This window comes from Myodes glareolus, chromosome 9 (genome assembly GCF_982192425.1).
Source record: "Myodes glareolus chromosome 9, mMyoGla1.1, whole genome shotgun sequence".
NCBI classification, from domain to species: Eukaryota; Metazoa; Chordata; class Mammalia; order Rodentia; family Cricetidae; genus Myodes; species Myodes glareolus.
Genome location: NC_142034.1, coordinates 51,731,977 through 51,759,028, shown reverse-complemented (window position 1 = coordinate 51,759,028; position 27,052 = coordinate 51,731,977). Strand labels below are relative to the sequence as shown.

Below are 27,052 nucleotides of genomic sequence, written 5' to 3'. Positions count from 1 at the left end.
CGGAGGACCCGGGTTCAATTTCCAGCAAGAACATGGTATGTCACAACTGTGTGTGACTCCAGTTCCAGGGGACCCAACACTCATCACAAAACACAATGCACATAAAAATAGATCAAAGAAAAGCTTTTTCATCAAAGCACATCTTAAAGGCAAATAAGGTTTTTATTTAAGTGACAACATTTCAGTTAAAAACAGCTCACATCAAAATCAGGACCAATTGTAAAAATCTTTTAATTCCATAATGCTGTTTTTGTCTGGTTAGAAATTGGATATTTTACATTTTCTCTTCTAACGGATTTTGTACAAGGCAGCCATGAGGACTGTAATAAGCCTTTTCTACCACAGAACCAGCCATCACAGCGAGTACTGGGAGTTACACACACAGGGACAGGCAGACCACAGACAAGGTCAGACTGGCTGCCACCACTGAGTAAACAAAGAGAAAAGGACAGTGGGTCTGGGTCTGAGGGGAATGTCCCACGCTAGCCACTGTGCCTACCGTTCCTTGGTGTCCCCTACCTCTTCTGCACCACCACAGGGTGGAGTCAAATTCTGATTTTTTTTTCCCAACCTCCCTGTTAGTTTACCAGCAAGATCAGGACTTTGCTACTTGTACTAAATGTTTAACTTGGGTGTATAAGAAATTCCTCCCTAGCCCAGAAGGGAAAGAAAAGGGATTTTTTTTTTTTTTTAATTTTCAGAGCACTTGGAATGGAACCCCGGGGATTCCGCTGGAAAGTGGTTGTTTAAGGCGGGGTCAACTGCAAGGCTCCTACAGTCAGGGTGCCCCTCCCAGATGGGGCTTCACCTGAGCTGAGTGGAGAGTATGCCTGCAAAAGTGGCACCTCCTCCAGACCTGGGCGCATCAGTCTGGCAGGGTCCATTCCCCAATTAAAGATAGGTGCCATGTTTTGTCTGCAGGATACTTCCGGGGCACAGCTCTGGGCTGCGGAGTGCCCGAAGTACAGTTTAAAAACCATTAGATACAGCTTTCCCTTCTTCAGAGAACCACCCCAATCTCAGGAATACTGGGGTTCAGATACATTTGATGTAGCCCAGCACCCAGGCGGGAAGGCTGTTCATCTGAATGCATGAAAATAATTTATTTTCTTTAAAAAATATCTTGTGATGCTTCAGGGAGGGGTCAATCTTTAGGGGTGAGGGACATGAGGCTGAAAGAGCAGACTCCAGCAACCCACAACAGGACGAGGGATAAAGGAAGGTGTCAGGCATCCCTCAGCCAGGTCAGGACAGCCACCACATGGGAAAAACAAACATGCCACTCAGATACGGGAACTTTGGTCAAGCGGGAACATGTTTCAGCAGCTGGAGAGCAGGCGCACCAGGAGCTAGAGGTCTCTAGGAAACAGCTGGATGGGGTGTCACAGAACTACTGGAGGAGGCAACGGCACTCTCCTCTGGAGAACACTAGGTATCAGTTCCTCTGATCTCTGACCCTAACTGAACACAGCACTAGCAGAAAGCGCAGCAGAGTACAGTTGCCAGGAAGCCAAAGACTGAGCTGTTCTCTAAACAGAGCAGTGGGCGCCTACTTCACACACCACGGCTCCTAGGGTGGTATTCACAACACCTGTACACCGGCGGCATCCCACAAAAGGGATCACCCTAGCCCCAATGTGAGGCTCTAGCAAAAGAGGGGTGGGGCCTCTGGCTGGCTCTGACCCACAGAGCCCTGTCACTGGCTCCAGTCTCCCTGGGGGTCCCCCACTCACACAAGCACTCAGCCTGGGGTTCTCAGAAAAGGGAGAGGTGTTTATCATTTGAAAGTTAGACTCGGTGACTCCTGTTGGGAGGAGAACCAGTCAGGTCTATCCAAGCTCAAATCACAGCATCTAGGGGAAAGGACTGCAGTTAAGGTGGTTACACCATATGAGTTGGTGCCAAAAGACAGGCAAGAATGGTGGAGGAAGGTGGTGTGGGGCAGCGGGGGCAGGTATAACTTCTAAGAGAAATGGGGGGGCAGGTATAACTTCTAAGAGAAATGGGGGGGCAGGTATAACTTCTAAGAGAAATGGGGGGCAGGTATAACTTCTAAGAGAAATAGGGGGCAAGTATAACTTCTAAGAGAAATGGGGAGGCAGGTATAACTTCTAAGAGGCAGGATAGAAAGAGGAAGCTGAAGCTGGTCCCATACCTCCTTGCCCTCTCTGCAGCCCCCGGCAGTGATGGGCATGGTTTGCCAAATGCAGTGCTGATGCCGCTGAAAGAGCTAGCAGATAGGATGGGGTGGGCAGGGGGAACAGGAGCTGGCAGATAGGATGGGGTGGGCAGAGGGAACAGGAGCTGGCAGATAGATAGGATGGGATGGGCAGAGGGAACAGGAGCTGGCAGGCTGGAGAAGATATTTGAGTGGGAAAAGCTGGGTGGGTACTGGGAACCCACACCCCCTCCAGCCCAAGTGAGGCACTCAGTTTGCTGAGCAACTCACAACCTAGTGCCAGTCACCCCCATCAGCAGCCACCACAGGCTGCATGGGAGCTGCAAGAGGTAGACATTGAACAGAAGCGACACCGAGCTGACAAGAGCCTGCTGTGTACGCAGATATTTGGCTCTGGCCTCTGTGGCGTCCCAGGGGGTTCTAAGACACCAGGGCAGCCATACAACAGGTGTCAGCCTGGGCCAGGGAGCAAGGGGGAGACTTGCCAAGACCAGGGACTCGGCAGCAAAGAAACACCCCCTGCCACCACCGTAAGGGGTCCAACTACCCTAGAGGAGGTTCTAGGCTCAAACTAAACTGAGTTGCCAGGGAGGGGAAGAGAATACAACAGCTTGAGTCAATCTTCCATGAACCTCCAGAACCCAAGATCTCAGCTCTGTGCATTCCAGAAAACCTAAAGAGAAAAAGCCAGTCTGAGCAGAGCTATGGAAGGGGCCACCATGTTGTCCCCTTTGTTGGTGGAAGGAAGCACCTTCTGTTTTCCTTGGTGTACACAAACAAGCTTATTTCTCCATGAAGTTGTGGCTTCCTTCCTCTGAGGTGCTGGGCTCCCTTTCAGTCCCACCCAGAATCTTTATCCCAGGGTGGGGAGGGCTGGGATGAGGGGGAGGCCCACTGGGCATTCTGTGAAGCCCCAGAGAGCACAAATGTGGGACAGCCTTGGAATCAAACCCAGGACCCATCTCAGCCAGGAGGCCCCTTCTAGTTAAAGAAAAAGGCAGGGCCCAAAGAGAATATGCTACAGACTGTAGTCAGACCAATTCGGGGCAGAGTCCCTGGCTGCAGCCTCTCAGGGAAGTGCACAAGGCAAGACTCAAGGAAGAGGAACATCTGTCTTCAACGGCCACAGGATAACAAGAAAGGGAGCAAAGGACAGCTGCAAGACAGACAGTCAGCACCAGACCCGGTCCCCAGGGGTTGTGGATGGACTCCACGTACACAGATTGGACCCAGAGAATGTCCTCTCCCATAAAGTGATCTCACTGTGTCATAAGACAGCCAGTCCCAAAGTGGTGCCCCGGATGTCACAAGGAGGGCAGGCACAAATGCCACTCACTCTTCTACATAAAGTCAAGTTGTCACACCTGGAAGCGGCCAGCGGTAAACACCTGTCTGGCTGTCTACCTAGCGCTAGGGGCTTCTCTAGTTTGAGCCTGCCTAGCGCAGCTACAGAAACCTCGGGACTCGAAAAGATGGTCAACTTTACCCAAACACTGGGCACAGGCAGGCTTGGCCCAAGGGTCACACTCACACATCACCCCTGACTCCGGCTTGTGAGCACAGGCACGGGGAAGCGGCGGTGGCTGCACTGAGACACCCCGATTTCACCCCCATTGCAGCCCAGAGAGCTCCCCAGTGTCAGGGCAAGGTCCCTCCCTGCTCTGGTCGGACACTGCTGGACAGACACGGGAGGGAAAAAGCAGGAAAACGCCTGTATCAGGGAGAAGGCAACCCTTCCCTTCCCTGCAGGCCGCCTAACTGCCCCCACTGTTCTGAGCACCGCCCACCTCTCAGGGCACCGACTCGAACTTGGGGGGCCCACGCGCCCAGCTGAGCGCAGGCAGCGGCCGCTCGTGGTCCTTGTCGGACTCGGGCTGGCTCTGTGCCCGCTCGGGCTTGGGGTTGGGGGCGGGTGGGTCCGGCTGCTGCACTGACATGGTCCTGCGCAGGTGGTTGCGCTTGCGCAGAAACTCCGGCTGCGCGTGCAACCCGAAGCTGCCCTTGCGCAGGATCATCCGCGAGTTGTTCTTCTTGGGGCGCGAGCGGTGGCTAGCCTCCAGTGCCGCCAGGTGTGCGGCGTAGCCTTCACTCAGGAACTGTGGAGGGGACAAGCATCAGGCTAGCATCTGACCGTGTCCCCCAACATCGCCACTTCCCTTGGGCATCCTCCAAGGGAGTCTGCAGCTTCTCCAGGACCCCAAAAGCAGTAGCAGGGAGGCTCATTACAGTTCTAGTGTTCCCGCAGGCCACTGAGCACCTCTGTCTGCACCCCTGCACTCTGACTTAACCCCAGGTTCTTTCTGGCTGTCCATCGTCCTTCCCACCCTTTCCCGGAGGCCAGCTTTACCCTGGAGTCTAGGCTTGCAGCGCATCTCCAGGGCCTCATCACTCATTCATTCAGAGTGGCACTTGTTTTGTAATAAACAGTCACTGCCATTTCCCCTTCCCCTAGATGCCATCACATTCGTCTCCGCTTGGATTCTTCCCTGCGTCCAGCAGGGGGCCTGGCCCAAGGCATTGCTTGGTAGGGATAAATGAATGAGCAAATGAAGGGATAAGCAAGTGACTGAATGATTAGGTGCTGCCCTCGATTCCGTCCCCTGGCTCCCACACACCTGGCACTGGGTTTGGTACTTCTTGGTGGGCCGGCCCACGATGAAGATCTGGGATGCAGGGAGGCCCAGCACACTGTAGACAGAGATGTCTTTCGTGGAGCCGTAGGCTGCAGTGATTTTGATGAAGCACTGAAACACAAAGCAAGCTGGTGAAGAGGGAAGAAGGCCTAGGGAGACCCTGCTGGGGAACCCTTCATCTGCACTCAGACACCAAGTCCACCTTTGCTAGGAGCCACCCCCAGATGACTGCCCCTCCTTGCCCCAGTTCTTCACACTAGATCTGAGGTAGGGCACTATGGCTCTATCAGGGAATGGATGTACGTTACTTGCTGACACTACTGCCCAGTCCCAACCCCCTCCCACCCCCACACACCCCACACACCTCCCACAGTGGGGCCAAGTGCCCCTTTGTGGATAAGGAAGTTATGCATTATGGACCCTAAACTAGGGGCAGGCTCTAGGCTAGCCATGTGACCCCTGCCTCCTGGTAGTTGGTCTGTTGAGCTCCCCAAAAATCCAGACCCAATTTAGAGATTTACCCTCCTCGTCCTAGGAGTGCTTCCTTCAGCCAATTGCCTTGATCTCCCACCTACCCAGCTGGTGATGCTCACTACACTACACTACACTCACTGTGTGTCTCCTGTCAGCATTGCCCTCTGTCCTACCATGTTCACTGGAGGTGTGCTGGCTAGTTTTATAGCAACTCGACACAAGCTAGAGTTATCTGAAAAGAAGAACCTCAGTTGAGAAAATGCCTCCATAAGATCTGGCTGCAGGGCATATTTTTAAATAGTGATTGATGGGGGAGGGCCAGCCCACTGTGAGTAGCGGCATCCCTAGGCTGGTGGTCGTGGGTTCTATAAGAGAAGAGGCTGGGCAAGCCCTTAAGCAGCACTCCTCTATGGCCTCTGTATCAATTTCTGCCTCCAGATTCCTTCCTTGCTTGAATTCCTATCTTGGCTTCCTTCAGTGATGGACTACGACATGGAAGTGTAAGCAGAATAAACCCTTTCCTCCTCAACTTGCCTTTGGCCACGGTGCTTCATCACAGCAACAGTAACCCTGACGAGGACAGGGGACTTAAGTCTGAGATACAGTTTCCCTCCTTTCAATGCACTGTCATCACTAGGACGACACTGCCAACTATGACTCAAATATGAAGTGAGCCCTAGAGGCACGTGTGCAGTAATCCTGGTCTCCAGTTAGTGATGCCATGGAGGAGTAACTAGTTCATGTGTACTGATTTCATCAATGGGGTTGAGCCATTGATGAGTTCACAGCTGAATGGACTTAGATAAAGTTAGAGGAAGCTTTCCTCTGGCTTGCTCTGTTTCCTGGCCACCATGAGGCAGTTTTCTTCTGCTGCCCGCTCCCACCAGTATATTTTACTTCAACCTCAGGCCTACAGCAATGGAGCTAGCGGACCACAGATGGACACCTCTGAAACCATGAGCCAAAAAACCCTTTCCTCCTTCAGGTCAATTTCTCAGGTCTCTGACACAAGACAGAAAGGTGATGAACACACTGTCCACATGAAGAGCCTGTCACTGCCCACCCTTACAGCCTGTTCCAGGTTGAGACCCGCCTTCCCTCTGTACCTCACCTCTCTATCCCCTTGACCTTCAGAGGCGTCCTTTTCTCACCAAGGCCGTCCACTGGTAAGGCTTCAGACAGCAGACAGCTGTCACTGTCTCACTTCCACGAGAAAGGGTCTGTCACTTGAAACACTCCCTGCCCTGCCCTCTTCCTCTCCAACTGTTCTCCCTGTTCTCAGCTGGCTTTCACCCTGCCCCCAGAAGCACAGCACAGCTTCACTTAGCTCCAACCATCCCTGGGTGGTGCCTGCCCTGCCCCCACGCAGCCCCACTGACTCATAGCCAGGGTTCCAGTCTCTGCCTACAGCCCAGGCTACTGTGCTGGGATTTGCATGGCTCATGATCCATGGCCCTGTCAGTGTCCTTGTGTGCACATCTGACCTCATCTTCTCCCTGCCTGATCCTTCTCCTGTATTCCTTCTCCTGTATCCCTTCCCATTTCATCCGTTTGTTCATTTATGCATTCATGCTACTAGCACTTACTGAGCACCTACTGTGTGCCATCATTACCCCAGATCCTGGAGATACATCATGAACAACACAAATAAGCCCAGTGCCACCTTGATCTCTCTTGGTCATGCAATAGGACAATTGAGAGTGCCTTGCCCATGAATCAACCATTTCCAAGTCCTGACAGTGCCAACTGCTCAGTCTTCTGGCTGTGCATGCCTTTCTCTCCATGGCATAGCTACTATCTGATTATCCGGATTCTACTCTCCTTTCCGGGGTAACAGTCTCCTAACTACCCTCCCTTGTTCACTTTGCCACTGTGTTTTCCGGTGAGTTCCCAGACGGATCTTCCTACAGCCCAAACTAGATGCTGTCGCTGCCCTAGTCCAAACTCCCCCATTGCTCCACACTGCCCGCAGTAGAGAGCCCAAGATCTTGATCTGTTTCCAGAATTCTTAAACCTAGCAAGTTTGGGTCCCTAGTGATCTCTAGGATCTCAGTTCCCACCTGTTCTTGATCTGACCCTGTCTGCATTACCCCCACCCTGCAACTGCTTCAGTTCTGAGAACAGCCCAGGCTATTTCTCACCCCTGCTCCTTTGCATCTGGTGAAAGTTGTCAAAATCATAATGGAATTGCTTGGGTCAATCCTATCAAAAACACCAAGTCAAGAGTTTATGAAGGAGGTATATGAAGGAGGTATTCGCACTCGTGATCACCTGATAATAACTCTCTCTCTCTCTCTCTCTCTCACACACACACACACACACACACACACACACACACACACACACACTCACACAAAATCTACCAGGACCACAACCTTACACAAAAGCACAATGGCCAGATATGGTGACACACGCCTCTAATCCCAGCACTTGGAAGGTAGAGGCCGATGAATCTCTGTGAGTTTGAGGCCAGCCTGGTTAACATCGGGAACCCCAGGCAAGCCAGGGTTACACAGGGTTACCTAATCTAAAAGATAAAAGTTACGTTTTAAGAGGTCACAGCAGTCTCACACAAGCATGACTCTCCAAGAACATTTGCTCGGCAACTGTGTACGCTCAGACTGAGGTCGTCATTGTTATTAGTCGTTACAGCCCAACAGTTATTGTTTTAGGACACATTTTGTCATCCTCCTCCATCATTACCTTTTAAAATCCCCCTTGCCTCAACCTCTTCGAGAAGTTCCATAAACCAGCATGGCACATGCATCCTCCCACAGAGCTAGCCCCAAATAAAGCTTGATTTCATGTCTGTCTTTGTATTTCCCCAGGCCCGGCATAAGCCGTTTCATTGTCTACCTGACAACTCATACTCATAGGTCAAGACTAAGCCTAGAAGTTATTACCTACTAGGAGCCGCACAGCGTTCCCGGGCAAACCTAGGTCCTTTCTCCTCTGTTTGCCAATATTGCCCTTTTTCTGCCACACACCACTAATTGTCAATTTGCATGCCTTTCTTTCTCTAGATCAGCGATTGGCAGACTTTTTCCTTGAAAAGCCAAACAGTAAATATTTTAGGCTTTGAGCTCTGCCACAGCAACTCGACTCAACTCTTTCACTGCATCGTAAAGGCAGCCACAGACAATACATAAACAGATGAGCTTGGCCATGTGCCAATAAAACTTTATTTATGGACACTGAAATTTTGAACTCATATAATTTTCATTTGTCTACTCCTGCTTTTCATCTGCAAGTCAGCCCCCCCCTCTCTCTCTCCTCTTCCCTTTCCCTCCTCCTCCCCCTCGCCCTCCCCACCACCCCCACTTCCAATCCCACAGGGTGAGGATTTCATTGAGGGCTTTGCAAAAAGATGTCCCAGTCTCCTCCCAGACTTTCTGCTGCCTGAGCAGAAATTCAGAGTTTCTGAGCCTAGGAATTTGCCTTTTTTAAATGATTCCTAAGTGCAGCTGGAGAATCACAACTCTAGACGACAGATTCAGGAAATCGGGCTAGAAACGCACCCGGCAACTAGAAACACAACAAAGCCTGAAATGTCTCAATAGGCACTGAGATATCTACTGCAGGAATAACCAGATGTAGAGACAAGAATTTAGATCTTGGAGTCAGGAGAAGATAAAGCGTGAATATCTGTCAATGAAGATAACACCTGCCTCTTAGGTCTACTAAGATGGTCCAGAGAGAGGCCTGCACTCGGCCAACAAAACGTGCTTCCCTTCCCTTCACCAGCAGAGGATCCCGTTGCCCAACCCCTCGGGACTGAAAAGGGGAGGAGCTTGCACAGGGTCTAGAGTTAGCTCCTCCCTGGTTAATAAAGGCCAGCCAGCCGCCTTGGGGCCCTCGCGTGGGTGTGGCCGCAGTCCTTCCCCAGTTCCACACTCACCTCCTGCATGAGGTTGCGAAGGAAGATGGCCTTCTGCCTCAGCGGGTCGTGCACCAGTCCGTCCGAGAAGAAGATCATGCCCTGTGGGAAGTTGTGCTGGGACAGCCACGACACTACCCGCTGCTTCTGCATGTCCGGCCGCCCGGTGATGTAAAGGATCATGTAGCCCAGGTCCTGCCAGTGCCTGGTGAGATGGCATTGGTGGGTCCAGCTCAGCCCCTGCAGGCCGCCCGGTGCCCAAGTACCTGTCCTGGCTGCTGCTGCCCTCTAGAGAAGCGACAGGTAGTGGTAAGAGGGCTCTCAAGTCCTCGCTCACGCTCCAGGTGGGTGTATAGTGTACATTTCCTCCAGATGGCCTATGAGAACTGGCCTGGTCTGGTTCCCCACCTTTACCTCTCATGCTTTGGCCCTCTCCACTAACAAAAAAGCTTGCAATACTCCCAGGTCAGAGGCTTTGTGCCCACCTTCAGTGACTGGTCCTTAGTTCCACCCCATCTTTCCCATAAGCCACTACAAACGTCGTTGGTGACCACTTCCCCTTTTGTTCTCCCACTCGGATCTGACCTTGTGTAACTTTGAACTAGTCTCTCACGTGCATGTGTTTACTTTTCCCCCATCTGTAAGATGATGTTAATCATCCAACCACTCCATGGGGTTATTCCAAAGATAAAGGCAGTAATCCCAAACCCGATTGGCATAGTCTACCCGGTAAAGTTGGTTTCATTATCACCCTTGACTGTTTCCTGGCATTTTCTATAAACCACAAACCCAAAGCCATTGCTCCTTTTCCTGAAACCACGCCCGGAGCCCATATTTAAATACTTTCCTCTACTCTTGGACTGCACTCTGATGAGTAGAACCTCCCTATCCACACAGGGCCGCTCTGCCATCCCTGGACAAACCCTGTGCTCTTGGCTCAGGACCTCCCCAAGAGAGCCTGCCTATCTACATCTTCCTCCTTCAGGATCCCTCTTCCAGGAAATTCTCACTTCCCAGGTACTGTGCTCTGTGGATGACCCAAGGTACAGATGATCCCAGATCTGGGTAGGTATTTTTGTGGCACTAGCCGTCAACCTGCTGCCATAGATTGGGCTTTCTAAATCCAGACAGTGGCCTGACCATCTGGGGATATGCGAAAATGCACAGTGTAGGTGTTACAAGGATGCTGGGGGCTCCCAGAGGGACCCCCAGAGAGGCAGGGTCTGTGTCAGACTCATAGAAAGCAGCTTCTGACTGCCAGCAAAGGTGTGGCAGAACCGTGGTGAAGGAGGGTAGCGTCACAGAGGGAGAGAGTACAGCTCCCATCTCTGCTGCGGGATAAACCAACCAATCCTCTCAGCGGGCTGTGCATGACCTCTCCAACAGGGCCACAAAGCAGCTGGAGACAACTGTCTCTCCAGGGCCTCAAAGTCAGCCAAGCTTCTCTCCCTGAGTAAGGCAGGGCAGTCCCTACCCCAGCTGTCCCAAACTCCCAGTGTCCCCCATTCCTGTCCATTCTTTGGGTTTAAGCTTCTATTGTCACCAATGACTATTTCTCATCCCTGGTTTATCTTCCTCTGCTGGTTATTTCCCCACCAGCAGCAGTCTTTACAGCAGAACCAAAACCAGAGCCTGGAGTCTGGAGCTGACCTCGGGGAAACGATGAAAGGATGCCCAGGAGGAGAGAAGAGGGGGGAGGGACAAATGAATGAGCTAAAGTCTACGAAAGGGACTGATCTCCCCAGAGACTCCCAGTGAATGGCTACAGGAGGTAAAGCCAGAACTTGGCAGTGCCTAGGCCCAGAAACCTACAGAAATCCTAGAGAAAGCTGTTGGGGCAGAGGGGGTATGATGACTAATGCACTTCCTCCAAAGCTGCTGGCTCCTGCCCTGGGGAAACACCTTCCTTAGGGGAGATGACACTCACCTAACCACATCCACTGCACCCGGCCGGACCTTGGGATCGCTTCCCATGATAGACACGCTGGCCGCAAAGGATCCATCAATACTGAACACAACACACTCCATGCCTCGGGGCAGCACCGTGAGGTAGCTCATCGCACAGGTCTGGTCACCCCTGAAAGGTATCAATCAGCCTGAGGTCAGCCTACAGCTGAAATCAGTCAGTCTAGGGCCAGGTTCCTGGTGGTGCCTCCTGATACCATGGCTGGTAGCCTCTTCCCTTTTCCTGTCTCCATGTAAACAGAAATAGACTCTGTCTTCCAGCCAAGTTTGGATGGAGGAGCCACCCCAAAAGTCCATCATGAGATCCTCACACACACCCTGGTCCTACCTGACCACCATCTTTACAGGGTAGACACCAACCCCCAGGCGCCGGGGCCGCGGAACATTATACGTGATCCTGCCACTGTTGTTGGTGATCTCTGTGTCCAGGTGGACCCAGCGGCCTGACGATGGCTCTGTCATCACTAGGATGTCCACCTGCAGTCAGTGAAGGAAGCGAGGGACTTGCAAAAGGCTGAAGGACTACATGCTTGACAGCCAAAACAACAGACACCTGGGCACAGGTGCCTGCCTGCCGTATCCTAGAGTTTCCTATAACCCTCCCTCCATGTGGCAGCCACACTGGCTCCCCACCTCCTTGGAGATACCAAGTTCCCCTTATCCTTTGTTGGTCTGCCAGGCCGGGAAAGGGCTCCCTGTTTCATGTTCCAAAACGGTTCTTCTATCACCCTTTCTGTCCGTGATACTATGAACCATGTGATACAGGTGAGCCAAGGAGATGCTCAACCCTTGGTACCTTCTCTCCAGTCAGAGCCACCATGTCAAGAGGGCCATACATGAAGCGCCCCACCAGGACCTGGGGGCCATCTTCAGCAGCAATTACGTCATTGGCACGGTGGTTCGCAGTGACATTCTGCAAGGACAGAAAGGAATGACCCGGCTCAGCCTTTGCAGACAAAGCTCACTCTTGCTTTATCATTAAAGCCTTGGAAGTATGACTTCTGGGCTATGGCCCAGCTGAGTCAGGCATCCATGAACTGCCTGCACTAGGATTCCAGAAGCAGACTGAGCTACCAAAACTGCTTCTTAGGCTGCCCACTGAGGCAGACCCCGTGCTCTTGAGTCTGCACACCTTCTAAGGTGACTACTGGCCTTTACAACCTGTCATTCATTTTTAGGTTCCTGGGCTGGAAACTACCCAGTCACCTTTGGGTCTTTCTTCTGCATAAAGAACCATCTACCATGCCTACAATGGGGTGGCCACTGTGGAAAACAGCACAGTGGTTCCTCATGAGATTAAATGTAGAATTACCACTCCTCATCTACACCTCCCAAAATAAAAATATATGCCCAAACTGCATAGATGAGTATGTAAAGCAGTACTATTCAAAATAGCCAACAGTAGAAACAACCCAAATGCCTGTCACCTGACAACTGGGTGGACAGAATACATGGATACGGTAGAATAGTAGCCAGTAGGAAAAGGAGAAGAGATGCTATGCATGACATTTACATGAGTGAACCTTGGAAACACGCTAAGTGAAAAAAGAAAGATATAAACACATATGTGCCTTCAGATACACGAAATGTCGTGAACAGGTGAAACTACAGAGACCAACACTATATGACTGCTTGGCTACTCAGGGAGGAGCCCAGGGCAGCAGGGAGGGAAAAGAGCTGCAGAGAAAGGGATTTCCTGTATGCGGTGACAAAAAAAAAAAAAAAGTTCTAAAACTGACTGTGGTGGGGTTGGCATGCAGCTGTGAATATATTATTTAACACTGGATTGTGTGATAGGTGAATTGCATCACCTATGTGGTGTGTAATTTTGTGTATGTCCATGTACAAAAACATTGATTCATGAAGCATTAGTCACTCTGCCTTCCAGGACTGTTTTTAGGATCCACGCTTGACGTTCTTTCTCCCCAGAGCGGAACTGCTCCCCAGAGCACCGCTGTGTTGGCATACTCTGGGATGATGTGCAGCTCCGAGGCAGTAGGCAGTGATGGCAGCTGACTGAGAGAATGCATGAATGAATGCCTCCCAAGCCCCTCTTTATCCCCCCTAGTACCCTACAGAGGAGCCCCATCTTTAGAGAAGCCTCATGTGGTCTGCCCTGGCAATCCGAGCCCCCTTCATCCTGATGTGTATGTACATCCTTCCTGGGGAGGCCAGGATCGCCCCCATCCCTACTCAACGGCTGAGCGACCTGGGGCACAGGCAAGATGATCTATGTCAAGTCCATGTCTTCAGGAGCCTGGTATGGAGCAATCATTCCACAACCACCCAGCTTTTACCATCCCCAGAGCCCTGAACTTCCTGGTGGAGTCCGACCGTGGGAGACGAACTCACAGCTGCTCCCTCATACAGGAACTCAGGCCAACAGGAATGGAGAAGAGCTCCACCAGGAAACCAAAGGTCTTATCTGGTACATGGCTGCCCAGACTCTCAAGCTCACCTGTCCAACAAACACAACTGCAGCAAGCTCTTACCCGCAACTTGACCTGGGTCCGCTTGCGCAGCCACTTCTCCCGGGGGTTAGCGGGGCTCAGAGCCATGGGGTCCAGGCCTGTGCTCTCCTTCACACTTGCGCTCTCATAACGCATCACCTAGTCAAAAGTGAGGCAGGGCTTGGGAGCACGTTCTCAACCCTTCTGCCTCCCCGAACAGTAGCCAGCCAAGCCCTACTTCTGGCCACCCTATGATATCGCCTGGGCCCTGCTGGGGCCCTGGGAGTTGTCTCCATCCCTACCTGTCTGGACAGCTGGAACCAGAGAACTGTCCCCTTGGCAGTTCTGCTTTGGGGGCAGCCTCTGACATTCATGCCTGACTCTTGGCGCTTCCTAAGAAGAAGTTTATATCTTCCATTCATTTCTTCTCTGCCCCCCTCCTCTATTGCGGGTGACCTTTGCCTAAGGCCAGCTGGAGCCCTGACTCAGCCCTGTTCCTTCCTCGAGGCCGTTGCTTCAGCAGCGCTCCCTTCTCTGATCCAGATCTTTTCAGCTGGGCCATTTTCTCCAACATCCCAAAACGCCTACCACTGGTCATCTCATCTGAGCATGTCCTCTCATTGGAGACCCTCATGCCTTGTCCATAGCACCGAGTTCTCCATGAGACTCCGGCACTCCCTCACCTATCTCCTCTCCTCTGTCCTGTCCCCGCACTCCACTGAAGCCACTTCACTATGTCCCTGGAACTTTCATCACACCTGTCTACTTGTTACAGGTTCTCCTCCGAGCTATGCGGATGCTCTCTTCCACCCCTTCAGATGGGTCATCCTTGTGTCCCTGGGGAGCTCTAGACTGGTCTCCAAACTGCTTTCTGTGGTGACACCGTTGGTGTCATTATGAATTTTCAAGAATGGCCAAGGTCTGACAATAGCCACGATTTCATTTCCAGTCCCGATAATTTCTCCAAGCTCCAAACTCCCTACCCCCAGCACCTACCATGTGTCTTGCCCCTCAGCCCAGCCCTGCTCTGCCAAAGTCCCATGGTTATTTAATAGGAAGACAGGACTACTGATCTGGTCCCTTCCTTTAGCTCAAAACTGTCACTAGAATCCACATGTCATGACCCTTTGGCACCTAGTTCAAGCTTTCATGTCCTGGTGGGTTCTTAAGCTATCTCTGCTTCCCAGGGACTCTGAGCCTCCTCTCTTGGACCCTCTAACAGCATCCCCAAAGCTTCCTTCTCAGAGCATGAGTCAGCTGATAGAAAGCGAGTCAGCTGATAAAAAGCTTGTCCTTGCTCACATCCCCGCCATATCCACGTGAAACCACACCAGACCTTCAGAACTGCCTCCAACTCTATGCCTTCCTACCTCCAAGTTCTGACCTTCCTGCCATTCCTTTTTAAATACAAAGACACTGAGTCTCAGAGAGCCCAGGCATGCATTTCTCCAGCCTCCATGTTGACACATCAGCATGGCTTCCTCGGCAGGTTCCACTTAATTATCTAGGGAGTTGGCGTTCTTCCCTGGCCTGTCACTTTTGCATCAGTGTCCCAGTGCTTTCTCAACACTGTCAGATAGAGGCCAACTGCTCCCCGGGACCCCAGAAGAATCCTGGGATTCCCCCCAAAGAGGCCAACAGGCTGGGCCCAGTAAGGAAGCCACAGTACCTGTCTTAAGATGAAGGCGACCACATCAGTAGACTCCCAGTAGCTGGCGTGGAAGAGGTGGGGTAGGGCCACAGTGGGGAAGGCGGTGAGGACATCGGGGCAGTACAGGGCATAGTCAATCCTCTTGGTTCCCCACCACTTGGCTGTGACTGTGGGGCCAAGAAGGAGATGAGGACAGAATGGCCAAAAGCCAACAGGCACAGACTCAGTGGAGATGTGCCAACAAGCTTGGGGCCACAGCACCTGCCCTGAATGAGCTGGGTAGGGGAGTCCTGCCCTTTCACCAGCCATTCTAATCACCCTCCACTAAGACGTGGGCTCCCAGCTAGTCACAAGGAAGAGGACCAGGCCCTCAGAGACGGCCATAGTTGAACCCCCTGGTGCAGCTCCGTAGTAAGTTCCCAGGGGCTCTCTCCAAGGTGAGGAATCAGTCTGTGCCTGCAGAGGTCAGGGCATAATGCATGACCAAGAGATCAGAGGCATGAGTAGGGTCAAAAGTCAAGGCTATGTTTGAGATCAAAACTCAGTGGGCCTTGGTGAGAGGTCAAAGCTCCATTCAAAATCAGAACTCTGACTCAAAGGTTAGAAATGAGGCTTAGCTGTTAGTGTTGGGCTAGCATGTGGCTTGGGTTTAACACCCAGCACTGAGTGTGGGGATGGAGGGAAGCATCGCCCTAGGTGGTACATTTGGGGCCCTATCCTAGGTCAGAGCTTAGTCTAGAAAATCAGTGATGACTCAATGGGAAACCAAATCGGTCCTCTCTCCACCACCCCACATGCCACCATCCCCAAACCCTTTTCCCAAAGACAGGAATGTCCCATGACTTCTTCCACAGCTCCTCCCAGCCCAAAATCCCACCCACTGAAGCGTTGCTGCAGACCCACCACCCAGGTCCCTCCAAAAGGACCTCACTCACTGCGGGAGGCTCCTGTAGGTGCCAGGCTGTCCGAGGATTCTGAACTGTCGCTATGGGAGCTGCCTTCGCTTAGCCTCCGTCCTGGCCTCTGGAATCTTGGGGCCTGAGGGGGCGAGGCAGAGGCATCCAGAAGCGGGGGGCTTCCCCGGGAGCTGCCCTCCAGGAATAGGGGACTGTGGGTGTGCAGGGCATCAGCTGGAGGGGGAATTGCAAGGTCAGGGCGAGCATTGAGTCTCCAACAGTGTGGCTTACTTAATGCCAGCCCTATGCTGGGCAAGAGACTAGAAATAGAAAGAAGCTGGCCCAGGTCTAACAGACCACCAACACCCCCTGTCCCCCCATACCAGCATAGTACATTAACAGTTTCACCTTTTATTAAACTGGGAGTAATATAGACATGAGTGGGGATCGCAACATCACCCTATCTCCCCAAAGCTGCAGGGAAGCCTGGGAGCTGGGCCCTAAGGCCACGCTGAGGTCATGATGTGAAGCCTATCAGTGTCCTCCCTCATCGAATTCCTTCCCTGACCCACAGAGGCATATGGCTGAGGTGAAAGTAGATGAAAATGACTCCAGCCTACAAGCTGAGGTCATGGGGGAAGGGACCTCTAAGGTTGGAGGATCCCCTTTTCAGAGGGAACGTTTAAGGTAGCAGAAGGGAACTTGGGAGCCTTGCTTCATCATGGAAGTGCTAGACAAATGCATCCCTTTGAGATGAAGACCAAGGAAGGGTAGGTTTTAACCCTGAAATGAGTCCCAGAAATAGCACCCCCTCATCTCTGGCTCAAACTTTGGAAAAGGATTAGGCTGGAGTTCCTCAATGGTGATAGGGAGCTATGGAGCCAAGATTCTGATTGACAATTGCCTGACTGTCCATTCCAGGTCTGCCTTTGGCCACATCCTCAGTCACACACATACCCACTTTGAACCTAGAAGCCACTGGTCCTTCTCTAAACCCACCTGCCCTGCTCTTATTGCCCCTCTAATGCCTCTCTACCTATCCAAATACACCCCTTCTCCAGGCCCTGGCCAAAGGCTACCTCTTCCATGAAACCTATCAGGATGACACACTTCCTGATGTATCTTTGCAGGGTACAGGGTGGGCACTGGGAAACAGCACTGGGAATGAGCCTTTAACTTGCTCTTCAGAGTCAACAACCCCACCATTATCCCAGCCTTAGCCACTGAAGCTCAAATGGGAGCCTGGCAGGGTGTGGGGTGAGCAGAGCCCTGGCACCACGATGCCTGGCACAGAGCAGGTCCTTGGCATAAGCAGCTACTCTAGAGCATTGAAGCCAGCTGGCTTCCTGCCCACTCCTCTAACAGCACAACCCTGTTCACTGAGCCACCCGGCAGCTGACAGCTTGGGAACCAGAAAGAACATTCCCAGAACCTACCAGCCTCCAACTCAGCACGGTGTCGCAGCCCCAGGACCTACCGAGCAGGAGAGACTGCCCATCGCCCAGGGGGAACCTCTGGTAGCGAGGCACGCTGACAGGAGGCACCAGGTGGAACTTGGGCTCCAGCAGTGGCTCAAGCCGTGAGGCCGAGGGATCCGCACAGTGGAAGAAGCTGTAGACCTGGCTACAGGCAGGCCGCATCTGGAAACCTGGGTGAGTGGGAGAAGACACATGCAGAAGCCCTTTCTAAAGGCTCTAAAGGGCTCCCTGGAATGCGGCCTTGAGTAGCCTTATCTCCTGTTCAAGAACCTCCCCTGGGTCCTACCAATCTTAGTTAGGGTTTCTATTGCTGTGATCAAACACCATGACTAAAATCAACTCGGGGAGGAAAGGGTTTAGTTCATCTTACAACTCTCAGGTCACACTCCATCACTGGGGGAAGTCAGGGCAGGAACTCAAGGCAGGAACCTGGAGGCAGGAACTGAAGCAAAAGCCATGGAGGAGCGCTGCTTACTGACTTACTCAGCTTGCTTTCATATCTACCCCAGGACCACCCACCCAGGGGCAGGACCACTCACAGTGAGCTGGGCCCTTCCACATCAATCATCAGTTATAAAAACGCCCACAGTCCTGCCTACAGGCCAATCTTCTCAAGATACCCTCTCAATTGTGGTTCCCTCGGTTCCTTCCTCTCAGATGAATCTAGCTTAGGTCAGTTTCACAGAAAACTAGCCATACACAACTCAGAAACAAAATGCCCAGTTTGGCATTGAAGACCTTGTCAATCTGCTCCCCATAAGGGCACCATTGTAGGTACCCAGTACTGCCACCCTGGTGAACATCTGTAAGCTTGCTGCTTTCCTTCCTCTGTGCTCAAAAAGTCGATTCTTCAGAATCCTGGGCCTGTCTTTTACTATTGTAACATTTCCTTTTAGTATTTACTGTATTCACATTGGAGTACTACTTGCAGTCCCTCTTGCCACCACTCAGTCACTACCCGATATATTAAGTCAATCCAAGACGCTTGATCGGGTACTCTCAGCGTTTAGACAGAGCAGGTGAAGCACTTCCTTCACTGGCCAGCAGGTGTCGCCATAGAAGTCCTTGCCTCCCTCCTGTCCTGGGTCAAGGGCTTAAATCGGCTGCATTTAAGGGGCTCTAAGGCTTCTCTGCAACAGTGAATGCCTCGCCTCAGTTCAGCACCTCACTTCAGAGACTCAGCAGAGAGCAATGAATAACAGCCTGCACTCCTGCCCTCAGACTCTCCTAAGGCCCAGGCTGGTCAAATGCCATCATAAGTCTGCCTTGTATGAGCTGGCAAGAGCTTGAAGCTTCAGATGCTCTGTGGGCAAAGGCCACTTTGGATAGAGAGGTTCTGAGACCTAACTAACCGCAGGAAGTTTGCTGGGGACAGGGAGGGAGGGAGGATTTGCTGTGATAAGGAGAATGCTTGTGACCCATATTCTCGTGGGACATGACAGAGAGGTAAGCAATCTAGGGACACAGGAAAGGGACAGTGATGTCCATCAAGCTGCCTCACCTTTGCCCCACCCGGGGAAGCCGCCTGGCCTCTCCCTCAGCTTCTATCCTTTCTCTCCGTCTACCCTGCCTCCATCACTCTGTCCACCCTCCCACTCCACCAGTTTGATCCCCTGAGCCATTGGCCTAATAACCATACCCACCATCTATCCCAGGCAGCACTGTCCTCCGCATGGCCAGGACCAGGCCCAGGGGTGAGCCAAAGAGGAAGAAGTCAGACACGTCAAAGTCAAAGCGACCCAGGCTGACCTCAGAGAGCTGGGGTGGGCCAGCTGCAGGAACCTCGGCCTCATCCTTCAGCACACTGGAGTGGATGCTGCCAGAGTGAGGAATGGCAGATCAGAGGAGGGCCAGGACCGTGGGAGTGTCCACTCTGCAGCACAGTTGCATTCTGAGGGCAGAGTACCCAACCCTCCGTCGCTGGAATGGGACTCAGAACTAGAGATCACTGTTGACATCATCCACACAGGCTGGAGACGCTCAGCATTAGCCACGCAGGCCTCGCCAACATTTGGCTGGAGCAGAGTTCAGCAAACGTTTTCTGCACAGGGCCAGGTGGCGAGTCTGAAAGACGTTGTGGGCCACCTGCATCTACCGCCTGGGTTTATTCTGCCATGTCAGACAGCCACAAACCATGTTTAAGCGATCTGTGTAGCTGGGATCTGCCACAACTTTTCTTATGAAAGCTGGCTGAGCACCTGAGAGTGCCTGAGCGTCCTGCACAGACAGGCTGAACCTTCCATGGTGTTTGTTGACAGCCACCCTGAAAGCTCCTGCACTTGCCATAGGAGGAGCCCATCCTGGCCAGCACAGGGACCTGGTTGCTGCGGGCACTGCCAGCACCAAGCCTTTCACCATAATTCGTGTACCAGGCCACAGGCAGACACAGGTGCAAACGATCTGGCCTCCCCACCCCCCTGGACAGGTGCCAGAGAGCAGGAGCCCACGTTCTCATCCCAAGAGCCCGTCTACGTGGTGTTTAGCCACAGATGCTGAGCTGGGCACTGAACGTAAACAGAAGCCAAAGCTGCCTCTCTGGCCTTCCAACAAGCACCAGGGACAGTACAGAGGTTAAACCACGGCAGGGGAATGACATGACGTATCAGCCAACTTCTGACAGCCAACCCGTCTAAAACACTCAAGCTGAAGAAAAACCTTTCAAAGTAACAATTAAAATGCTACAGGCAAGAGGTCCACCCTCAGGCAGGAGCCAGCAGGCAAGCAGGTTACCCAGTCTTCTGCCTTCTGCTCTCTCCGTTAATGATGATGAAGCTTAACTACGTATATTTCATGTACAGCCTGGTCCCTAAACACGTGCCAACTACTTAGTTACCAGAGAAACAGCCATCTGTTCCCGCACTACAGCCTAACAACCTGGCTGTGTTGGGCTCGCTACTGAAAGTGGCCGATGTCTGGCACTCTGCTGATTTGGGCTTTCCTGAAGGCTGTTTCAAGAATGAATCAGAAATGTTGAGGTTTTCACTTTGCAACCCTCCTTTGCACACGGCCGCTGTTCCAGAGCTGATCTGATAGAGGAGCCTTAACATTCACAGCTTAGCCCCACACAACCTGCGGCCTCCTACTCCGCCTCCCGGGATCCCACTGCAGGGAGTACAGAAGCCCCCACTCATCCACGGGAACATATCCCAAGACCTCAGTGGCAAAGTGCCAAGCCCTTCGCATGTGGTGCTTTTTCCTATACTCAAAGCACCCAGGGTAAAGTTTAATTTACACAACAGACAATTAAGAGAGCGATTAATAATAAAATGTAAAATTATACTAATACACATAATAAAAGTTATATAAGTGTCTCTCGCAAAACGCTGTACTTTCACATTTCCTCTTAGGCACCCAGCAGCTTCTTTTTGTCTTATCTGAATTGCCAGCATCATTATTTACTCTCACACTTTGGAACCATTGCAAAGTAAAGCAAGGGCGTATGACCACAAGCACTGTGGCACCATGACAGTGGATCTAATACCTGAGACTGCCCAAGTGATCAGCAGGTAAGTAGCACACAGAGAGAGGATACTCTGGAGTAACTCCAAGTAGGACAGCATGAGACTTCATCATGCTGCTCTGTAGAGTGTACGACTTACAATTTAGAGCTGATTTACTTCTAGAATTTTCTAGTTCATATTTTCAAACCATGGTTGGTCTTTACTGTAAGTCTAGCACATACATTAATGATTATGCACGAAGATTTCCAGCCTAGGGGGCTAGAGAGATGGTTCAGTGGTCAAGAGCACTGTGCTCTTGCAGGGAACTGGATCCCAGCAGCCATCACCAGGTAGCTCACAACCACCTGTAACTCCAGTTCCAGGGGAAAGAGTGCTGTCTTCCAGCCTCTGCAGGTATTCGCACAGACATATGCAGGCACACATACATAAGACAAACTAAAGTAATATTTCTTAAAATATGACCAGTTCAGTGCTTTTTATAAGTGCAAAGAACTATTTTTATAAGTGCAAAGAAATATTCAGCTAGTGGGATTCACCCAAATTTATATTGCATTAACAATCTTTACCAGTTGGGCTGTGGTTTCAATCCCAGCACTCGGGAGGCAGAGGCAAGCAGATCTCTGTGAGTGTGAGGCAGCCTGGTCTACAAAGTGAGTTCCAGGACAGCCAGAGTAGTTACACAGAGAAAGCCTGTCTCAAAAGAGAGAGAGAGAGAGAGAGAGAGAGAGAGAGAGAGAGAGAGAAGAAAAAAGAAAAAAAGAATATTTACTGAGAGTACTGAGAGAGAGCAAGAACGAGAGAGAGAAGAAAAAAGAAGAAAAAGAATCTTTACCAAGTATTTTTAATCATATGAGGGAAAGGTCACAGTATATGAGGCTGGATTCTTTGTTTTTAAGCAAAACTACAATAAGTTGTGTAAAAAATAACCACTCTTTTGATGATCCATGATACTTATCACTTAGGGAGCCAGTGAGAGAAGGTGGAGAGGAGAGGAAAGGGGAGAACTGGAGAGAAAAGGAGAGGAAAAATGCCCCACCCTGTGCCAATTTGGTCCATGTTCAATGCTCAATTCTCTCAACCTGAATCAATGATCAGACGGTTCCTTTAGTTGCTCACCAAGCATTTCTTCTAGAAAGTGAAAGGGTAGTTTATGAAGTCTGTCATGCCCAAGACATGGATGTGAGGAAGGACGAGCAGAATGCTGGCCCCGAATCTTTGGGACCTAGCAGAGTAACACACCCTCCTCTGAGAACAAATATGAACCCCTGGGGTATCCCACCAAGTATACCCCTATCTGTGACCTCTCTAGATTCTCTAAGCTATACCAAGGAGCGGCTGGGCAACCCTATCCTTCCACAGAAGAAACGGAAGCCCAGAGAGGTGGAACAGATCATGTCCAGTATCTGCAAGTTTGAACAGAGTGGAGACAAACAGGAAATTCTGTGATGTAGATGCAGAACCAATGACAAGTGGTGACAAAGTTCCCACTATCTATGGGCCCCTGTGGGAGGGGTCTGGGATGACTGACAGGTCACAGGCCCCCTTGGTGACTCTGACCAAGGTCCTTACACTCACGGATACTGTTAGCTGTGAAGGCAGCGGCCCAGGAAGGTTACCTTGAGAGGAAAGCGTGATGCTGGGTGATGGCCTCACAGTCATAGGTGGAGGAGTCGCTCTGTTTCCGTGGCAATGGCCTTTTGGGCTCCTCATCCTCCACTCCACTGGATACATCGATGTTACTCTTGCTGAGACGCTTACTGCTGGCCAAATCACAGTCTTCCTCCACCACAGGGGTGTCCTTCAGCAGAAAGCGTAACGATCAAAGGGGCCCTGGGGCCCTGCCTCCTCCCCTGGGCATAAATGAACCCCTTCTTCCCATGTGGAAACCATGCTTCCAAACAGCTCATGGTGATGAGGGGTGGGGGTGTAAGCACAGACCATCTCCTGTGACCACCTAGAGAGACAAATAGTAGTAGACCGCCTCCGGGCCTGTCTATTGGTCTGTGCTAAACATGCTCTTGCTATTTCCATACAACCCTTTGTATTATAGACACCACAATACCAACATGAAAACCCAGCACTGCATTCCCTGGGGGAGCCACCTGCTCCTCTGCTCCTATGAGAGACACCCAGGGACACGCCCTCTCCCATCCCCCAGCCTGACCACACCTGGGTACTGCTGATGCTTCCCTTCCGGCTGCTGCTGCCAGGACTGTCCCCTGAGGGCCCCGCACTGTAGCAGATGGCATCGAAAGCCAGGAGGCCGCCCACACAGTCCCCGATGAGACACACCTGCAGAGGCACAGTTGGGCTGCAGGCTTGCCTGCCACAACCCTCTCACCCCGCATCCAGTCAGAACAGGGGTACGTTCCCATGAGAGAATAAGGAACTTGTCCTAAGGAGTTGCTTAGAGCCCAAATGGAAGGTAGGCTCATCCTGACAATAGATTTCCTTTGGGGTCAGCCTGAGGTGAGTGGTCAGGCCACGATTAGGAGTCAGGCTAGCTAAGGGTCATCATGGACTCCAAATGAGGGTAGTTTTTCTGTCTGTAAAAGGAGAATACCAAACCCATCAAATGGCTCCTCCGATCTCAGAGGCTACCATTCTAGCCTGCCTTGATCCTGCAGCAGACCCCAGCCCCTCTTTCGGGTAGCAGCTGACACAGAGTGGGAGAGAGCAGGCTCTTACCTGCCCACTGAAGCCAATCCCATCAGAGGACTTGAGAAACTCTCCATAGATGTGGTTGGCTCGCTCGATGACAGTGGCAACAGCATTCTGGTACTGTGGAGAGGAGATGGCCAGCAGGGGAAGGGCAGCCAGGGGAACGTGGTCCTGGCTGGTGCTGAGGCAGCCCTCGTCGTGGCTATAGGGGTTCAGGCTGCAGACACGGGGACCCAAAGTCAGCCTAGCCAGGACCAAGAAGTGGGTGACGTGGGACTGTGGGCTCTTTGGAAGAACATACTCGCCGCCTGGGCACTAGGTCCAGTTGCAGAAAAGTTTTAAGGACCTATGGGGATAGGTCCCATGAGGCAAAGCGCAAGGATGGGAAGGAGGGGAAAGGATGAGGATGCAAGGCTGTGCTGACTCCATATATGCCAGCCCATGGCAGTCTTGCTGTGTGGCATAGCCATGCTGTTTGGCAAGAACCTAAAAGCACCCCAATTCTGAAAGAACCTAGAGAATCAGCCAACACAGAACAGTGTGGGAAAGCAGTATCATGGTAGACCTCCTGGAGGAGGAAGGGGCTGAATTAAACTCTCAAAAGATGCTTTGGGGGAACCTGAGGAGGAACCAGTGAGGGCACATCAGCTGTGGAGCTGGGACAATGGCTCTGGTGTGAAGGGGCTCCTAGCTGCCTGCATGACAGTATATTCTGTATTCAAGGGACAGATCTGCTTCAAGTTTCACAGATAGGGCTGGGTGCCTGCCCTACAGAACTCCGCTCCCAGAGGCCACTGCATCCCTCCATCTCCCTACTAGGAAGTCCCTCCCTCTCGGAGCAGCTCAGACCCACCCATCTTCCCATCCCTACCTGGATTGCCTCTGCCCCCCAGCACATCCAGCCCTGATGATCTGTTGGCCTTGGCTTTTTAGAACAGACACAAAAGGAGTCTGAGAACTTCATACCCAGGTCCAACAGCCTGTCCTTACCCCCCACATGCCTAGCTTCAGAGTGCCCAAAGCTTAGAGCAGATGGGGCTAAGAACCAGCAGAATCTAGGGCAGAAGACAGGACTCAGGCACCCTCAGCAGGGGGCAGGGTCCTAGCAGTGTGCAAAGCAGGCCCCACCAACCATTTCTCATCTCCAACTAACGCAAATTAGAGGAAACAGGCCTCAATTGTAGCCGGAGAGATTTTAATTAGCCGAGAAGGAGCTCCCTCCCAGCAGTGATTACTGGTGATTAATGGTCCTAGCAAGAGCTGCCTGGGGGAGAGGTAAGCTCCCTCCTGCTCTCCCCTCAAATGGCCTGGACATCCATCTTCCTGGAGATAAGGATGACCCAGCTCATGAGGTCAGCCATCCTGGGGGTGAGTCTTGAGATGGACTGTGGACCAGCAAGATTAACTCTGGGACTTCTGTGAGTGTGAGGGACCAGAGTCTGGCCACCCACTCAGCTGCTCCTAAATCCCACAACAAAAGAGTGCAGCAAGCTCCGGTCTAGGAAACAGATTCCAAGGCCCCGCCCACTCAGCTGCTCCATGGGTGCCTGCACATCTTACGTGTGATATGCGTCACATCAGATACGGGGGCAAGTGACATGGATCACCCCAGATATTGGAGCAATTGGCTAAGCTAAGAAGCAATAGACTTAGCCTGCTTCCTGACTTGTATATCTAATGGAGATCCACCCGAGGGCATCCTGCGAACACAGGAAAACCAGCCTCTGAGCATCAGTCAGGAAGTGAGCAGGATGGGGAATGGTCCAGCCGCTGCTAGATCCTGAGCTACTAGAAGTGAAAGACAGGGCTCTTGGGCCCATCCCACACTGGAGCCCCTGGGCTCAGAGCCCCATCTGACTGAAGCTCCCCTTCTCTTGGGACACACAAGGAGGGGCTTGAAGGAGGGGCTTTCCAAGGTCATGTGAGGGGTGGTGAGACAGGGGTGCCAACAGCTCCCTTTTTACCCCATCTAGGAAAGTCTGGTCTCCCTGCTTCAGTCTCAATAATTTGCTCAGTGTCTAGGCCATGTGGGCTCTATGGGTGCACAAAGACTATTTTGCAGACTGTTGGAAGAAAGCAAGTTTCCAACCGGCTCCAGGTACCGACCTTCAGTGACTTCATCAGTGACACGTAGGGCTCTAGAGCACTGGAGCCCTCAAGTCCTAGCATGGTGAGTGGAATTTCCCCCACAGGACCCAGTTCCCATAGAGCCCCAGGTCTCTGAGTCTGCCCCTCACTGGTACCTGGGTCCACAACGGGAGGGATGTACCGGCACTTGTAAGAAGTAGCCTAGTGTTCAGCCTGTGCTTCTGACTTACCGTCCTTTCCCTCCCTGCGCCTACAAGTTGTTGTGTGCTGTGAGCTAGGACAGGACCCTATCATCTCACTCTCCACCAACAGGAAACAAGTTGAACATGCCCCCGGCCCTAGAGGATGCTAGTGTGGCAGCCAGGGGCAGCTCGGCTCTATGTGGACACTTACCATGTGTCCCCACTACACACCAGCATCAGCATCACCTCCATCTTACAGATGAGGGACTTAAGGGAGGAAGAGGTGGCACAATTCCCCAAGGTCACACAGGCAAGATTCAAGTCCAGACCCCAGAGAGGACATACACTCAGCCACGCTATGACATTAAAATCAACTCTCCTCTGGGAAGTCTTCCCTGAGGAAGATATTAGTTGTATCTCGGGCTACCTCTATTACTGTACCTATCCCTATAGGGATGGTCTCTGGAGGGAGGCTACTTTGGTGTGACTCCTGGCTCCATTCCTGGATAGCTGGGGAAAATGGATAAACTTCTTGAGGCCTGTTTATTCTTTCATTCAAACTGAGGCACCAGAAGTGAACATGTGCTAGCATGGGGAAGCTGGCACTCCCAGGTCCCTGACAGAGGACTCTTAATGACTATATCCTACTAAGGATGCTGTCCGCAATTCTGATTTGACACCAGACAGGCCTCCCAAGGCCGGGGTATCCCCTCCACTTACACCTCCCACACCAAACCCAGACCACACAAACAAGCCAAAATGACTCACTTAGAAACGAGCGAGAAAGCCTCCGAGCAGATGGCAGGACAAGGGACAAATTTGATGAGGATGTGGCCCAGGGCAGCAGGGAAGTGGGCGCGCGTGACCTTCTCCAGCACAGAACTGAAGGTGTGAATGTCGGCCGCCTTGCAGGAAGGGTCACTAGAACCGGTGTCTAGGACGTTGCCCCCGTGCAGCACCAGCAGGAGGACATGCGTCTTGCAGGAACGCTGTGAGCAGCCTTCCTGAGAGGGACAAGGCAGGGATAGAGACAGGGAGGCAACAGAACCCCAGGATG

The 27,052-nt window shown here is 52.0% G+C and overlaps 1 protein-coding gene across 2 annotated transcripts in view; it reads right to left on the bottom strand.

Annotated features, from left to right (window-relative positions):
- Positions 1-143: 143 nt before the first annotated feature.
- Positions 144-27,052, bottom strand: part of Pitpnm3 (PITPNM family member 3) — an 89,606-nt gene continuing 62,697 nt past the window's right edge. For both annotated transcript variants that reach the window (XM_048448644.3, XM_085695250.2), the window contains 15 exons: positions 26,764-26,999; positions 23,753-23,942; positions 23,234-23,356; positions 22,681-22,862; positions 19,247-19,419; positions 17,603-17,773; positions 16,165-16,359; positions 15,248-15,396; positions 13,621-13,737; positions 11,925-12,041; positions 11,457-11,605; positions 11,091-11,240; positions 9,185-9,368; positions 4,795-4,923; positions 144-4,275 (listed from right to left, as the gene is read on the bottom strand). In XM_048448644.3, the coding sequence (XP_048304601.3) occupies positions 3,970-4,275; positions 4,795-4,923; positions 9,185-9,368; positions 11,091-11,240; positions 11,457-11,605; positions 11,925-12,041; positions 13,621-13,737; positions 15,248-15,396; positions 16,165-16,359; positions 17,603-17,773; positions 19,247-19,419; positions 22,681-22,862; positions 23,234-23,356; positions 23,753-23,942; positions 26,764-26,999 (2,571 nt within the window). In that variant the 3' untranslated portion in view covers positions 144-3,969. The remainder of the gene's footprint in view (positions 4,276-4,794; positions 4,924-9,184; positions 9,369-11,090; positions 11,241-11,456; positions 11,606-11,924; positions 12,042-13,620; positions 13,738-15,247; positions 15,397-16,164; positions 16,360-17,602; positions 17,774-19,246; positions 19,420-22,680; positions 22,863-23,233; positions 23,357-23,752; positions 23,943-26,763; positions 27,000-27,052) is intronic.